At 49.7% G+C, this 17661-nt stretch overlaps 1 protein-coding gene across 1 annotated transcript in view; it reads left to right on the top strand.

The window, feature by feature from the left end:
* Positions 1-5812: 5812 nt before the first annotated feature.
* Positions 5813-17661, top strand: part of TTLL6 (tubulin tyrosine ligase like 6) — a 32731-nt gene continuing 20882 nt past the window's right edge. Inside the window, exons 1-7 of the mRNA XM_049702533.1 lie at positions 5813-6922; positions 7922-8040; positions 8178-8308; positions 9835-9991; positions 10767-10910; positions 11511-11596; positions 16250-16475. Of these exons, the coding sequence (XP_049558490.1) occupies positions 8020-8040; positions 8178-8308; positions 9835-9991; positions 10767-10910; positions 11511-11596; positions 16250-16475 (765 nt within the window). The 5' untranslated portion in view covers positions 5813-6922; positions 7922-8019. The remainder of the gene's footprint in view (positions 6923-7921; positions 8041-8177; positions 8309-9834; positions 9992-10766; positions 10911-11510; positions 11597-16249; positions 16476-17661) is intronic.

Here is a 17661-nt window from a genome sequence, read left to right as displayed (position 1 = left end):
TCCTGGTGATTCTGTAATGATGGAGAAGGCAGGGAATGAGGGAGGAGATAAGTACTGGCTTCTTATGACATACTGTGTCAAAGAGGCAAAGCTGAAAGCAAGATTCAGGGGTCCTACCTCCACATCTTTTTTTTTTTTTCCCCTATCTACTTCGACCTTTTCCAAGGACTACCCACTGAAAGCCTTCAGAGGATGCATCTAGAAGGGGAATGAGGACCAAAAGATGAGAAGAGGAGGGGAGTGCAGGAAAGCCTATTATTTGGGAGAAGAGAAGGAAAGTCACAGGCAGACACAGTAGGAAAAACTCTTCAGTGCCGTATGAATTCCTACAGACTGAAAGAAAAGTCTAGGCTGTGAAGGTCAGGGTGAAAAAACTTGGCGAAAACTTGAAACACTTAACTACCAAATGATTCTTTCCCTCCCATTTACAGAACACCCATATTAATTCAGCCTTGCAAAGGAAAGCACTAAACATTTCCCACCCTTCTGCAATACCCTTAGAGCCAAGAAGAGTAGTCAACATGAATAGTCCTTCAGAAGTGGAAACGAGTCCCTCCAAGTAACCTGCAAAGTGTTTGTTTGCGGTGGAGCCATCCCAGTGCTCATCCCCTCCCCCTGGTGGCCAATGAAGGTCATTTTCATGCTGCGTAACCCGGCTTTAGTTGGCAGCCTCTGACTTGGAAGATCCCAAGATCAAATCCCATACCAAAATGGAAGGAAACATCAGGGTTTTTTCACTGTCTTAACTCTCCTACTTGGGAAGGTGAATTGAATGTGTCTTGTGTCATCAAGAAAAACTGAAGATGGTATTTTCTATGTTTGCTACATATATCTGTACAACATAGTGTTCTTTTTTGAACTCCCCAAATCCCTTGGTCCTCATTGCCTGCCCACCTACCTGGCATAATGGAAAGCTATGTAGAAGGGCAGGAAACTGGGGCTTTGATCCTGGCTCTGCAGACTTCTCTCCGGCTTTGTGCATGTCCCCTCCAGTAGCTGGGAGGGGGGATTTCAAAACCTTTAAAAAGCAAACAGATTGAACTAGACACTCTCCAAGGTCCCTCCCAGTTGTAATATTCAGGACTTCCACTAGAAAATGTTCTAATTACACTCCAAATAAGAGCCCTGGTACAGCATGGATACTGGTGAAAAGAAGGGAAAGAAACAGAGTGAAAATAAATGCGAAGTAGAAACAATAGGGCTGGTCCCAGATTATGTCAAACCTGAGGAGACCTAGGCCCCTTGTTGGAAGTGGGAATTTAGAAGCACTTGGCTTTAAGGAAAACAATGTGGGACCAGCTGATTCTTGAGGGACTAAAGTCACCGAGACTGTTTCTGGGAGCTAAGAAGTCAGTTGCTTCTCTTTATGGTCACAATCATTTATAGGTGATCAACAGAGAGGAAAAGGCAGTGCATGGAGTATAGAGGAGAGACAGCTGGTGGGGTCAGACAGACATGGCTTCTAATCCCAGCTCTGCCTCTTAACCTCTCCATGTTTCAGCCTTCTCATCTGTAATAGAGGGAAGAGAGTATCTGTGATATGATATTATGAGGATGAGATGAGACAGTATGTATATAAAGTGCTTTAGTATAGTTAATACCTGTTACTTGGTAAGTAGGTTGTAAGTTGTATTTACTATTATAAGTGAATGAAACTAAGTGTTTTAAGTGCCTGCTATATGAAAGGATGCAAGGTCGATGCTTTAAAAAGTGTTTTTTATTTTTATTTTTTAATGCTCACAGCAACATTTCTATTATATAAATGGGGAAAAAGAACCTCAGTTAGGTGAAACTAGTTCATGCATTTATTCATCCTTCCAGTCCATTCATTCAAGAAGCATAGGAACCTCTGCCATGCGCCAGACACTGTGGTAGGAGCTGAGAATTTAGACATAGCCTCTTCCATCAGGCAGTTCATGGTCCAGGAACACACAGCTGAGAATGATAGGTAGCAATTAGTGAGCACCTACTATGTGCCAGGCACTGTTCTAAGCACATTGTATTAACTCAAATGAATTACCTCATCTAATCCCCATGGCTGGGGCAGACCATTTTACAGATGGGGAAACTAAGGCAGAGGGCTGTTATGATAAGTGAATTGCCTGAGGTCACACAACTAGGAAGTGGCAGAGCAGGGATTTAAATCCAGGCAAATAGACTCCAGAATCTTGAGTTCTTAGCCACGTCACTACAGCTGCCTCTTAGCAAGTGATTTAAAGCCACATCCCTGACTGCAGAGGCCCTTAAACTGGGAAATAGATATAGTATTTCAGGATGCCAGCAGCAGCCCCCTTCTCTCTTTTGTATTCTCCTTAGCCTTGTCCTTTGAATCTGTGGCCCCACCTCTTTTGATTCCCCGAGGCTGCAAGACTGCTTTTGAACAAATTTTAAGGCAGGAGAGGAACCCCCAGGTTAGCAGGGAGCAGTTGTTGAGACTGGGAAAGAGAAGTAGAGATGCGCAGGTGGAGGATGGGTAAATTCAGATGTCTGGGGTCAGGCATGTAGCCTAAATGAGAGAGAAGTGATCTGAGGCATATGAAAATGTTCCCTCTCTCTTAATGCTACTATATGGGAGATAATAGCACAGGGGCAGCTGTCACTTGGCTCCTGAATCACGGAGACAATAGGGAAAGACAGGGACTGGGACAGGCTGGAAAATGGCTAAAGAGGGAGCCATTGCTCGGCCCTAGTTGATTGCTGGCGTGAAGCAATGGGGACCTGCTTTTCCAAAGAGGAATGGAAATCTAGATTTTTATGAGAAATCTACGTTTCCTAGTTATTGGCAGCTACTTCTAGTTTACAGCTATAACAACTACCACCACCACCGTGGCCCAGTAAACATTTCTGTAGAGGCTAGATTCAGGACGCAAGCCCTGGTAGGCAACTTTTTCTTTTTTGGCGGTACGCGGGCCTCTCACTGTTGTGGCCTCTCCCGCTGTGGCGCACAGGCTCCGGACGCGCAGGCTCAGTGGCCATGGCTCACGGGCCCAGCCGCTCCACGGCACGTGGGATCTTCCCGGACCGGGGCACGAACCCATGTCCCCTGCATCGGCAGGTGGACTCCCAACCACTGTGCCACCAGGGAAGCCCGGTAGGCAACTTTTGAGTGAGCCGTTCTCTTTCGAGGGTTGGAGAGAAGCCAGAAGATTTAGCCTTGGGGATGAAACAGGAAGGAGAGGGCTGGGAGAAGAGAAAGCCCCCAAAGAGAAGGCAAATATAGTTACACGTGGCACTGACTGTTGTCTGCCGTCTTGCACCTGTCTCGGGTGCCTTCCAAGAGGTTCTCGTGTCATAGGTAGCCTAGTTTACAGGGGAAGGTGGGCAAGGCTGCCGTGATGAACTAGCTCCTGCAGAAGTATCAATACATGGGCTCCATCCCTTCCTTGCTTACGTGCCTGAGGCCCTCTTGTGCGAAAGTAAACAGAATTTGACTGTTTTTTGTTCTTCTCTTTGAGGCAGACACATATAAGCAGCCACGGCTTGTTTATACCACTTGGGCAAGGATTTGAATAAGGGCAAAGACAACTCACAACTCCAGAGGCCAAATTCAGGGTCAGTTTTCTCTCCTCAAGTTAACATTAACATTTAGGTAAACGGAGCCAGTGCTCCTGGAGGGCTTGGTAAACAGGAGCTGTTGTGGAGGCCATGGGAGGGGAGATGGCCGTTTACCTGGCAGGAAGGGAGCAGCCCAAGGTCAAGATCTCATGTACTATAGTCCTCTTGAGCTTTTGCCAGGAATGTGCCCGTTCACTAAGAGAAACTGACTCACAAGACCCAGGTTTCATTGTTAATTGTGCTGAGCACAACCCTTTCTGCCCCTGTTCCGGTGTCACCACAGAGGCCTTGGGTGTTAAGGGACAGCCCTCTTCAGCAAGAGAGAGAAACAAGTGGCAATCCCTGGCCATTAAAAAACTCTGCTCTCCCTCTGAGAAGTGGCTACGAGCATTCAGTGAGATCGTATATGTGACAATTCTTTGGAAAGCCTAAAGAATGATGCCCATGTAAGGGTTTATTATGAAATTATTCATAGGTAGCCTCTGAGTTAGAGCCCCCTTCCCCATTCTGGTTTGAAAAAGAAGCAGAGAGAGGTGGCAGGGTGTATTAATGTTAAAAAAAAAAACCTGGCCGTAAGGTATAAAAGTTGTCTAGAATTAGCACGGTTGGGTACAGAGGGGAGATGATTCCCAAGAGATTGTGTGACTCTGGTGAGCCTGCTATCATTGCACATTGCTGGTGGTAGTCGAAATTGTTGGAATCCCTCTGGGAAATAACATGGTGATATAAATAAATAAATAAAATATCAGAGGCTACATAATTTTCATATTCATTAACTTAGTAATTCTAGTTCTGGATAAATATCTTAAGAATATAATCCGAAGAAATACAAGCTCTTCTGTACATGAAAGTGTGCATTTTAGAGCTATTTATGTAATAGCAAGATTGAAAGCAACTTACATTGCCAGTAATAGGGCAATGGTTGGTTAAATTCAGACACGTTCCTTCAATGGGATATTATTACACAACCATTAAAAATTAGAACTATGTAAACTTTGCCACAGCCCAAAGGATGGTTATGTTATGATAGTAAGTGGGCGAAAAGCAGATACAGAATTGTTTATCTATTATTGTTACAATCCTATAAGAATAATTATGCTTAGAAATTTAGAATAAAGAAGAATACACAGTAGGGCCAAAGTTGCTATGTTAGCTACGGGTGATTTCCCACACTGCCCTTTTCTGAGCTTCCTTTAATGTTATAGTATTTCAATGATAATAATACATTAGAATAAATTATAATAAAGATATTATTAATACCTTTTTTCAAAGCCAAAGAGTTTGTGAGGAAAGAACAGGGTAAGTAGCAAGAAGAGAGAGGGCCTGAAATAGTGAGGAGGTTGGCGGGCTTTGGGGAGGTGAGGAGAGGAGGGGAAAGCACCAGAAATTTGGCTTTATGGTCATAGAAGCCTCAGATGTGAAGAGGATATGAATCAGTTTATTGGGCCTGGGCAGTTCTGGGTACCCAAAGGCAGACTAAGCACATTCCTAAGGATTAGTGAAGCAGGGGCATTAAAAACCATGTCAAAAAATTTGATATTTGAAATTTCAAGCAAACATCACAGAAGTCATCATGGGGGCGGCGGGGGTGGGGGTGGAATGGGAACTTTGCTGGACTTCCTTGTAGGTATTTTACAATTTGGTCTTGCTTTTATTTTGAATTGGATGGTGAGGGAGACACTGTAGCCCCTTCTGTGGTTGAGGTCTCCGAAGGGCTGCATCTGGCCCCGGGCTTGAATTTTGTTCAACCAGCTACGAGTCAGTCCTGCACTCACGAGCGCCAGTTGTGTTCACCCTCAGGCCAGCAGATTGTGGGAGGGAGGTTTGGTGCAGAGCCCAAATAGTTAACAGACCTCCTCAAAGCACCTCGTCTGCACCCACGGGGACTAAACTCCCTCAGCTAGGGAGGCTTAGGGCTTGGTTCTGAGGCTGTCTCCAGACACTCACTTTAATAATAAGATTGTTTATGGCATGGTGCCATGCATAGCATCTCAGCTTGCTTCTGAAAACCCCAGGAGGGAAAGACCAAGGCCAGTGTTGGCTGAATGAGTCCCCAAGGTCATAGTCATGGCAAAAGGTGGAATCAGCTCCTTGCTGGAGCCTGCACCAACTGTGGAGGTGGCGTGGCATTTTATAAACTGCAACCTGTTGTCTGGTCTCTGAGCGCTGGTCCACCGCCCACAAGAGCAAGGGAGGGGGGTCCCCCTGCAGGTGGATCTGAGTAACTGCCACTCCATTTACCCTCTCTCCAGGGGAGGACCCGTGTTTCCCCAGAGCTTCCCCCAGGCAGGGGAGATGCTCCAGTGCCTGCTTTTGGAAGGAGAGGAAGGGACAGACTCGGAAGAGGGAGAGGACAGTTCCATAGAAGACTCAAAAGAAATCGTCACCCTGGCTTTTGTGAAAGAGAACACTGGGGCTCAAAATGGGCTTCAGCATGCCCAGCAGCAAGGCAAGAAGAAGAGGAAGAAAAAGAGGTTAGGACTGAAAGATGAGGAGTGGGGATCCATGTTGGTAAGAGCAGGAGGGACCTGGAGCGGGGCGGGCCTCGGCTGCTAAGGAGTGGGTAAAGGAGAAACTGTGCGGAGTAAAAATCACACCACTTTTGGTTCATATAAAAAGAACCCACTTTTGATCATCTGTTTTATAGAATCAAATAATGGTGTGTAATATAAAACCGTGCCCGTCCTAATCTTCATTCTATTTGTGTTTAGAATCCCTTTAAAAAATTGTGTGGGGAGAGACGATGGATTTCCTTGTTTTAAGAAAGTACTTAAAGTACTTGTAACAGAATCACGCCGACTTCTTAGGATCTGACCGCAGCTTCCACATTCTAGTTCTTCTTTAATATCTTGCCATACCTTTTGCTCCATTCTGGAGGGGGAGTGAATTCCTCCTCAGACTGATTGATGTCTGAAAGCTTGTCTGCTTTCTAACTCACAGCTTCCCTTAATGGGGGGGAAAGAGGAGGGAGGCCATGAAGTATTTTGGCCAAAAAGATATTCACTTCCCGTTCCCGATGGGCCACTGGAGTAAAAGGATTGAGGAGGCGATGATGTTAATATGAAGCTTCAAGCAAAATCAGCTATAATCACAATACAGAATTTCTAGCTCGTGGGCAGAGTAACAGTACTCTGAACCCATGTTTTCTGTCACTCTGCAACCCTGGGGATTTGTGTCCTCAGTAACAGGGATGGTCAAACCGGGCTTAGCGGGACCACTTAGGTATCAGGCAGCTCCACGTGGGACACGATGTTTCTACGTGCAGCCCCTTGTTCTGGCATGTGTGTCTGTCTCTGTCTTGGTGTTTTCCCCTTTCTCTTTTCCAGATGATTGGTGATCAATCTATCCAGCTGCCGATATGAGAGTGGTGAGCACCTGCATTCAAGGCACCCACCATGGGGACCCACTGGATTCCCCCAAAGAGTTGGGAAGGCTCACTCATATATTCTTCTTTCTTTATTTTTTTTGAAGGGTGATTTTTTTAAAAAAATTATTTATTTTATTTTTATTTTCTGACTGCGTTGGGTCTTTGTTGCTGCCCAGGCTTTCTCTAGTTGCCGAGAGCGGGGGCTACTCTTTGTTGCGGTGCGCGGGCTTCTCACTGTGGTGACTTCTCTTGTTGTGGAGCACGGGCTCTACACTCATGGGTTCTAGAGCACAGGCTCAGTAGTTGTGCCACATGGGCTTCGTTGCCCCGCGGCATGTGGGATCTTCCCGGACGAGGGCTTGAACCGGTGTCCCCTGCATTGGCAGACGGATTCTTAACCACTGCACCACCAGGGAAGTCCACTATTTTCATTTCGAATTTGGGTGCTTTAGTTTGGTCCTGACTCTCCTGGTCACTGCAGGCCCTTCTTTTTTTCCAGGCTCTTGAAGGCATTTGAGTTTGTGTTGGAGTCAGCTCCTAGTTATTAAGATTAATGGGGACCGGGGAAGAAGGACGTGATAGCATGTATATGGTTTTGAAATACACTGCATAGTTTTTTCTGTCAATTTACCTTGCTAATTAAGCTTGGCTCTGGTCGACGTTAAGGATTAGTTTATATCCCCTGAACATTCAGTGCTAGTGCTTGGAGGAAACCCAGAGGCCTACTTCCTGGCAAGGGTGGGTGAAACATTCACCCCAGAAAACCTTCTGTGGAGGTCACTGGGCACAGGCTGTGTTCTCCAGGAGCTTTCCACTCTCCCTGTTCCTTTCTCGGCAACGGTGTGTCCAGATGGGGCAAGATGGCTTCCAGTCCCAAGGAGCCCAGTTGTCTGGCTTCAGTGTACGGTCTGGGAGCACCTAGAAACATAACCTCCCCACCACGTGCTCCTCCCCCACTTCCCGGCTGATGGGCCTTTCTTTCTCCACCTGCCACGGCAGTGCGTAGGGCTGCCCAACAGTATGGCCTTCGAGAGGGAGGGGAAAACGACGACTGGACTCTCTACTGGACTGACTACTCGGTGTCGCTGGGGCGGGTGATGGAAATCAAAAGTTACCAGGTATCTGGGTCAGAGCCAGTCCTCTGTGTAAGCGTGGCATCTACCCCGTGGAGCCCCAGTCTTATGACTGTCCCCAGCGGGAGCTCATGGGTACTCCCATGGGCCCCCTTGTTCACGACTTCCGGCTTCCTTTGCAGAAAATCAATCACTTCCCAGGGATGACTGAAATCTGCCGCAAGGACTTGCTGGCCAGGAATATGAGCCGCATGTTAAAGATATTCCCAAAAGATTTCCACTTTTTCCCTAGGACCTGGTGTCTTCCTGCTGAGTGAGTGCCCACCTGCGCCCCTTTCTCCACTCCCCACCGCCAGTTTACATTTTCCACTTGCCCCCGAGTCCCTGGTTGCTACTTTCCCTTCCCATAGGGTCTCCCATCTCTCTCTCCTCTTCAGGAAGAGAAGGAATAAAGGGTGTGTCCAAGGTTGAGAAAACACAAGGCTCTGCCTATACAATTAGATGACATTTAGGGGCTGGGTGCCTTGGAGCCTGTGCCTGCAGTTGGGATGAGAATTTGTTCTGACCTTGAAAGCTGTTGATTTTGAACTTGTTCCAGCCTTTTCACTGTGCACTTTCGGAATTTTTAAGGCCCTCGAGCATTTCTGGAGGGAGTGAGGTAATCGTTAGCACCCAGGTTAGGAGCAGGGAGGGACACCTAACCTCTGACCCATGGCAGTGCCGTGGATGGCATTCAGCCTTTTCCCATCTCTGGTCTCACTATATCCATCTGGAAAATGGACATCCATTCCTGGTACCTAAAATACTCTGGACCACATCACGAGAAGCAGGAGGAATGTGAGATGACGTGAGCATGACCTGGGTACAGTCTGGTGTTTGGGACGAGGTGGGGGAGTAGAGAAGCATTGCCATCAGAATTATACTTACTCACAAAGGCCCCCCAGGAATCCCACTCTCCCGTCTCCCCCCAGTGCTTTCCCAAACCAGGCGCCCCAGGGTTCTCAGCCTTTCCTAACTTGTCTGGAACAATTTGCAGAGCTTAGCAGCAACTTCAGAGAAAATGTGTTTGCCATCGGGTTGACAGGCGCCTCCAGATTACATGGCCACTGAGGGACATTGCAGTCATGTGACTTCTCCAGGGGTGACAATGCTTCTTTGAGTTAAAATGCAAAACAAGAAGTATAGCAAGCCTGAGATTTATAATCCTTTAAGTTGGTTTCTTTCTTCTGAATATACTTTCTTCAAACTACATTCAAAGATAGTACTTGGAAAAAAAAAAAAAAAAAAGATAGTACTTGCCCTGTCATGCTCTAGCTGGAGTGGAGGTGTTACAGAGGAAAGGCTGAAGCCCAGAGCAGAGGAAGAGACTGATGGATCCAAAGTCACATCATTTGTCAGGGCCTGAGTGAGATTCAGAACTTCACACCTCTTGTCTGCAAACTCAGAGAGCCGAAGCGCTCGGATCACAGTTACCTTTGTGGGGTGTGCGGCATGGACCGGCACCGTGCCCGCATCGTGTCATGTGTGAGATAGCTGTCATTGTCTTCATTGTGTAGATGATGGAATTGAGGCTTAGAGAGGTCAAGTCCTGGTAAAGGGCTACACCGCTGGTGAGTGCTGTTGCCGGGGCTGAAATCCAGGTCTGAATTCCCTCCAGAGCCCATCTTCTCTCCGCTGTGTGTGCTCGACTGCCTCTCCTATAACCAGATCTCTGGGCATCTGTCTGTCAACTCCAGGGCTTTTGTCACTTTTTTCTTTTTTTTTTAAATAAAGAGCTAGCCTTCATTTTCATTGATCCCCCCGCTAAAGGTGTCTCTCATTCTCTTCCTGCTCTGGTAGCTGGGGAGATTTGCAGAACTACAGCAGGTCAAGAAAAAATAAGGTGTACATCTGTAAGCCGGATTCGGGCTGCCAGGGCAGAGGTATATTCATCACCCGGACAGTGAAAGAAATCAAACCAGGGGAGGATATGATCTGTCAACTCTATATCTCAAAGGTACTTCCTCCTCGTGATTATTTATTTATCATCCACGGCAACCTCAGGCTGTAGCTCCGATGGACTGGTTGTGAAAAGAGGGAAGGGAGGGTGGGGTGGGGGTGGAGCCCAGTCCTGCCTTGGACTTGGTCGGACCAAGCCTTCTGACCAGAGACGCGACATGTGCCTGGGCCAGAGCGCCCTTGCCCTTGCACTCTTGTCGATTGGTCTGGCGCTGCCATGCTGGCCCCTTGCCTCTAACAGACGGCAGCTGGGAGAGCCCCTTGGGTCTGTGGAGGCCCCACCTCCTTTGGGAGAGGGAAGTAGCCCTGGAGAGAGCATGGTAACCAGCTGTCCATGACTGGAGGTATAGCCCTTTACAGGGAGGGAGCCTTCTAGAAGATGCATAAGAGACCTGGCTGGCATTGCAATCCATACTGCAACTGCAGGGAGAACTCTGGCAGAAGTGCGACGGTAGCAAGCCCTGGGTGGTGACAACGTGGCCTTCATCACAGGCCTTTTTCCTGTTATTTTGTCTTGTTGCCAGGAAAGCTCTTGGATTGTGGTTACTCATGCCATTTGACAGATGAGGAAACTGAGGCCTGGTGTGGTTAGTGGCTTGCACAAGGTCACATAGCCTAAATCCCCTTGTCCCCCTCCCCAACCCCAGCCCAGCCTGGCCTCTGTAACGCAGGTAACACCGGAGCTGAAGCCATGAAAACAAGACAGGGCGCTAATGGGCTTCAAGTCGGGGTTTCTCCTCTGACGCCGTGTGTCTTCTGTTCTCTCCTCCCAGCCCTTTATCATCGACGGGTTCAAGTTTGACCTGCGGATTTACGTGCTCATGACATCCTGTGACCCTCTCAGGATTTTTGTGTACAATGAAGGACTGGCGCGCTTCGCCACCACCTCCTACTCCCGCCCCTGCCCAGACAACCTGGTGAGCTCGGGGACACGCCGCCTCCCCTCCTCTCTTAGCTGGTAAAAATTCCTAGTTGCACCTACATTCTCAAGGCATGGTGGATGTGGTTGTCACTTGCTGAACTGTGGTTTACTATGTGCCAGGGTGTATCTGTTCTTTCCTTTAGCCCTCCCAAAAGCCCTCAGAGATAGGGATTATCATCTCCAGTTTACAGATAAGGAAATTAAAATCCAGTTATAAGGGACTTGTCCGAGGTCACAGAGCTAGGAAGAGATGAGGTGGGGACTCGTGGCCTGACTGCAAAGCCACAATTCCGTGGTGCTCAAGGAAAGAAGGATGTGGGCAAGGCCCCAGCCCTCCCACAACATCCCCAGGCCCTCAGGGCTCCTGAAGTCCCCCCTCAGCAGAGCGCCACCCAACCTCAGGAGTGGGAGTTTCTTATGCTCCAGGCTGTAGGATACGCCTTCTTACTTCCTCTGTTTTGCCAGTGTAAGTAAGCCCTAAGACGCCCCCTTTCTTTTCCATCTCCTTAAGCCCCAGGGGCCATGGAAGGGCACAGAGAGGAAGTGGAAGGCTGCCCTTCCTCCTGACACCACAGACTTGTGTCTCTTTCCCCAGGACGATATCTGCATGCACCTGACTAATTATTCCATTAATAAGCACAGTTCCAATTTCCTTCGAGATGCTCACTCTGGCAGCAAGAGGTAAGGAAGCGGCTTCCCTTCTCTTTTCTTTCCCTGCTGGGCTCCGAGCTGCTCTCTGAGATTCTATCCAAACCCTGTCAGTCCCCATCAGTGTTTCCATCTTGGGTCACATGGTGTCAGAAAATATTTCTTTGCCTCTAAGCCCAGAACAGACTCCTTAGTCTCTGTCCTCTGGCTGTTAATCATTAAAAGAAGGCCACATCATAAACCCTAGGAGGTTGGGAGGAGGAGAGATAAACACGAACTGTTTCCTCAGCAGGATACACACACACACACCGAAACATACTCTTATTACAGTTGGCCCTTCTGACATTTCTAGACCAACAGATATTTATCGATTGCTGGTCTGACACCGGAGAAGGACCTGCCAGGCCTGTGGTTCCCTGGGGTGTTGCTCCAACAGAGATTCTCAAGTGATGTGTCACGATGCCCCTGCTCTTTCTCTTGCATCAGACTTAAAGGACTGATAAACAGGCAGTCTGTTTGGCTTCAGAGCATCAGAGAAGCACAGGAAATTTCATGACTCCCTTGGTAGCAGAGTTCCAAAAAGCAAATGGAAAATCACTAGGTTAAGCCTGCTGGAAGGGGACGTGTTGGGCTGGCAGGAGGCGATCTCCCCCTTGTCGGAGGGCGCTGGCCACCCGACTTTGCCCACAGCTCCCACACTTCCTCTTTGCCCACCTGGTCTGTGGACACCCTCTGGCCTCCTGCGCGGTTGCATGTTGAACATCGGGGCTCGGTGAGGCCTGGCTTCCGGTCCCCGCTCTGACCCACGCCAGCTGAGTCAGCTGGAGCAAGTCCCTTCACCTCTCTGAGCTTCCATTTCTTGGTCTGTAGAATAGGGCAGTGAGACGCCCTGCCCTGCCCACCTCGTAGGGTCACTCTGAGACTCAAGTGACCTGTGACAGAGCACAGATATTGCTTGTAGTTACTGTGATTTCTCCTTCGTCTAAAAGCATGTCATCAAAGGGCCCTCATCTCCCTCCTCTTACGAGAATGGACACCCCACTAACAGGCCTTGGGCCCTCAGGCTGTGATGGGGGGGCGTGTTATGTGGCGCCAGGGCTAAGGTGAGGGTGTGGAGTATTGTTCTGCTACCCTAATTCCCCCTCCCCCCTTCCCCTTCCTTCTCCTTGCCTCACTCACGGGCCCTGGCCTCATCCCTCTTCTCCATCCTCCCTCCTGCTGGAGCTGTCGGCTGCCCCCCCTTCCCCTGCCCCTGCATTACCCCCCACCTGTCCCCCTGCGGTGCTCCAGGCCCATCTCTCCTCAGCTGCACCTGGATGTCTCCCCGTTGCTTCCAGCTCAGCATTTCCCAATGTCACGTGTTCTCTCACATCACTTCCACCTCAGCAGTCCAAGCTTCCCCCTCTCTAACTTCTAACCCGCAGGACTGGAGAGTTTGGTGTCATCTTAGATGTTTCCTTTTCCAGCATGTCATTGAATTCTGAAGTTTCCTCCTTCAAATGTCCCTCCATCCCTTCCTTTCCACCAGACGTAGCCTCAGCCTCATCCTCGACAGCCGCACGGCCTCCTCACTCTTCTTAGCCCCAGCCGCCTCTGCTTAACCTTTCTGTACCTCCGGTTTCTCCTCTCTAAAATGACGCAATAAGGAATTCCCAGGCAGTCCAGTGGTTAGGACTCTGCAATTCCACTGCAGGGGGCCCAGGTTTGATCCCTGGTCGGGGAGCGTGGCCCAAAAATAAATAAATAAAATGAATCCCGGCTGGCCAGCCTCACAAATATGCCGTAAGGACCTACTGAGATGATGGGTATGAATAGGCCTCAAAAACAATACCCCCTATGCAAGTGGGTGCTGTTATTATCACACATTCCGTATACTCATTACTTCTGCTCTCAGGTAACCAGTGTGGCTCCCAGGTGCCTAGAGCATCCAATTCAAACTCCTCTGCTTGCTGTATGCTTTGACCAGACCCCATTTCCCACTATTATTATTACTACATTAATAGTTGCCATTTTATTTGTTGAGCGCTTCCTGTCTGCCAGGCACTGCTCTAAGAAATTTACATTCCTCAACCTATTTAATCCTCATAACAACACTATAAAGTTGGCATGATATGATCACCCCGATTTTGCATATTGGGGAACAGGTATAAAAAGGTTAAGAAATTTGCCCAAGTTCGCACAGCTGGGAAGTGGCAGAGCTGGAATTAACCCTGGAGTCTGTGCCCTTAACCACTAGCGGTACTGCCGGTGCCACCCGCTCCGTGGTGTTCTCCCAGGACACTCTTTTGCTCATTTTTGATACACAGGCCTTGCTCATTCCCACCTCTCTGCCTTTGCTCAGCTCCAACTGAAAACATGGGAGAACATCCTTGAAGGCCCTTTTGTCAAACTAAGCTTCCGTGTTGCCTTCTCTGACCTGGTTCTAGGTGCTGGTTCAGCCATATAACCACTGCAGTGTGGGTGAAACCCATCTTCTCTGTGGGCCTCTGATACCTCACCTGTCTGATGAGAGGACTGGCTTCCATCTCTAAGGACAAGCCTATGGAATCCGAGTCTAACCACCCCCAGTAACCTCTCTGTCTCTGGACTCCCACCACCCTCACGGTCAGCATCAGCTGTAGCCCGTAACTTCTCTGTGCTTGGGGCACATGTTTTCCTTGTGTCCCCAATGGTACTTAAGTTCCTTGATGGTTAGAATGGTGCCCTGGCCTTCTAGGTGCCTCCCATATTACGGGGCAGAGTCCTTGCCTTTTCTCCCTCCTGTTTGCTTTCACCTTTCCTCATCTTCCTCTTCCCCATCTTTTGAGACAATCTGCTTCTCCTACTAGCCCATCCCCTACCTCAAATTCCCCCCTCCCTAGCCTGAGGCCAGCTGTACCGGCAGTAAACCCCTGCCAGGCTGCAAACTCAGTAGGAGCAATGAAGAAGAAGAAAAACTGGAAACCTGGCAGGCCTCTGGGGCAGAGACCGGGTCCTCTTCGTCTTTCAGGGTGCCTGGCACATAGCTGGTGTGTTCAATTGAATGGACTAGCCACTGGCCGTTATGAAATTGCACAATTATGTGTATTCATTGTGATGTGCCTGAGTCATCAAGAAGAGGTTATGTTATGATTCATAACGTCTGTTATAAGAAGGTAGAGGTGTGTATAATCTACTCTGGGAACATTTATTTTCCAGTTAGGCAAATTAAACACTTTTTTTTTTTTTTTTTTGCACTTGAAAGGGTTGCTTTCAAGCGATCTGGAAAATTCATGTACGTGCAACACTCCGTCCTTGACAATGGCAGGTAGAAAATGTGTGCCTCTATATTGAGTGGCCTCTGTTCATCTGTCGTGATATAAATGCATCTTTGGTTGTCTCATGTGTGTGCTGACTCCTCAAATGGTCCTTAGGCTTCCCAGAAGAGAAGTGCTGGTTTCTTGGGATCCCCTCATTGCATGAGTTTTGCACACACAGCAGGTCCTTAGCAAATGTGCATTGGCTCCATTGACGGGAGTCCATCTAGCTCTTTGGATGGCCCGGGTGAGCTGTGTTTCCTGTCTTCTCATCCTTCTCTTTGTTCTTCATTCCCCCGCATCGCCCATATTTCCTCCTCCAATATTTCCACTTCCCACTTTGGCTCTCTGTGCACACCTGTGTGCGTGTGAGGGGGTGAGTGTCTGTCCCCGCCATTGCCTTTGGGACCTGTCAGATTCGCCCTGTCTCTGTACTGCCCAGCTCAGAGCTGACCGGAGCATTTCCTCAGATGTTTCCTCACAAACCTCTCCTCATGGGGTAGATATCCTCTGATTTCTGTGATAGGGTGACCAGCCATCTAGGTTTGCCTGTGACTGAGGGGTTTCCTGGGATGTGGGACTTTCAGCTCTAAAATCAGACTGTCTGGTTTGCCCTGGGACAGTTGGTAACCCTATCTGTTGAGATGCCCTGGGGTTTCCTTTCCCCTCTGGTCAGCCCTTTAGGGGGTTAACAGTGAACAAAATTTCTGTGTCTTTAGCGTCCCCAGAATCCCCTCAGATAGCTGAGGTGGAACCCAGGTATCGGTGGCCTTCAAAGCCTCCCTAAGTGCTTCTAATGAACACCACAGGCTGAGAAACCATTGCCTCCAAAGCAAAACCATGATGTAGGGTGTTTTTTTTTGCGATACGCGGGCCTCTCACTGCTGTGGCCTCTCCCGTTGCGGAGCACAGGCTCTGGACGCGCAGGCTCAGCGGCCATGGCTCACGGTCCTAGCTGCTCCGCGGCACGTGGGATCCTCCCGGACCGGGGCACGAACCCGTGTCCCCTGTGTCGGCAGGCGGACTCAACTACTGTGCCACGAGGGAAGCCCGTAGGGTGTGTTTTTAAAAAATTTTTTATTCATCCATTCAGCTTTCACCTGGGATACCGAATGCCTGCCCCAGCCCACAGGTGCTTTCTATGTTACAGTGAAAGTGCCCAGGCCAGGGCTTACATGTCAGTATATCTCTGCCCACTCCAGGACGGTGGAGGCTTGAGGAGTACGGCCCTGCGGCTCCTGCAAGGTCCTCCTGAGCCGACACAGCCCTGGTATGACCCTGGCTCCTGGGTGTCCCTCCCCACTGGCTTTGGGGCCTTATCTTCTCCAGAAGTTTCTGGTTTCCAGCATGCCATGGCCTTAGATGACCAGAGGTGGGCTGCCCTGCCTCATGGCCCGTGGGTCCCTTCCAGGAAGCTCTCCACCTTCAACGTGTACATGGAGAGCCACGGCTACAACGTGGGGCAGATCTGGAGAGAGATCGAGGACATCATCATCAAGACGCTCATCTCTGCTCACCCCATGATCAAGCATAACTACCACGCCTGCTTCCGCAATCACACACTCAACAGCGCCTGCTTTGAAATCCTGGGCTTCGACATTTTGCTGGATCACAAACTCAAGCCCTGGCTGCTGGAGGTGCGGGCTTGGGGCGAGGGGTGAAACTGACGCCTGTTACCAGGGTGAGCCAGCCGGGCCCATCCTTCCGCCCTCCTGCTCAGCCAGGATGTTGTAATCCACTTCCCAAGCCACTGCCCCCCAGAGGCGCTTGCTGCCTGGGGCTTCTCCCTTTGCTGAAAAGTGGCCACCAGAGGGAGGTAGACGGCCGGGAATTAGAGAATTCCTTGTGCCTTCTCGAGGTCCACCCAGACTTAGAAGCTCTCATCTCAGGCCCAGAGTGATTCTAAAGACAGCTCTACCTTTCATAACAGAGTCATCTCCCAGAAAGGGGTGGTTCTTCACCAAAGCTGGGTGGAGGGTGTTCAAGATCAGACAGGAGCCACCAGGCTTGGTTCTCAGGGGCCTGGACCACTCAGTCCCAAGCACCAACGGAGAGCGGCCCGGTGTCTGTGGGCACGGGAATGGGTGGGGAGCCACTCAGTGAGTTTCTTGCCTCCCCCAGACCCATGTGGTGGTGGGAAGAGGAGGAAGAGAAGCTCCTGGGTGGCCTCCTCTCTTCCCGATTGGACCTGTGCAAGCAGCCCTTTCCCGTGGCCATTCAGGGTGCACGCCGGGAGTGGGGGTGGGAGTGGGGCTGCGGTACAAATCAGAGGTGCTGGTGACAGCTGCCAGTGACACAGCGTCAGCCCTCAGAGCGCAAGACCCAGATTTACAGATTCCTGGGGCCTTGCCTTTCCTCCATTCCCAGCCCTTATTCCCAAGTGTGGCTGGGAAGGAGAATATGGCCGTTTGGAGCTCTCACCCGAAGAGCAGAATAAGCCACCAGGAGCAGGCCTTCAGAAACTGCTGGAAACCTTCAAATGTCACACAGTGCCTCTGAACAACGTAGACTCTTCTGTGGGCAGAAATGAGTCCTCTCCGTCCTCCCACCAGTCTCCCTGTCAACCCCGGTCAGGATCCCGAATACATCACTCCTTTCCCCTCCCCACCTCCCAGCCTGGCCCTTTGGACTGTCCCCTTCCATCTACTCTCTGGGATGCACAGTGCACGGGACGGGGCACACGCACACCAGGTGGAGGGGAAACCAAAGACAGCCCCCCCCGCCCCCTGCCGTGCTTCTCAGGAAGACAGGACTAAAATGAAAGCTAGTTAAACTGGAGGGGGTTCTGCTTCCTCCTTTCTTCACTGTGGCTCCAGTCTAGAC

Source organism: Orcinus orca, chromosome 19 (assembly GCF_937001465.1).
Source record: "Orcinus orca chromosome 19, mOrcOrc1.1, whole genome shotgun sequence".
Lineage (NCBI taxonomy): Eukaryota > Metazoa > Chordata > Mammalia > Artiodactyla > Delphinidae > Orcinus > Orcinus orca.
This window is presented reverse-complemented; position numbering and strand designations above follow the sequence as displayed.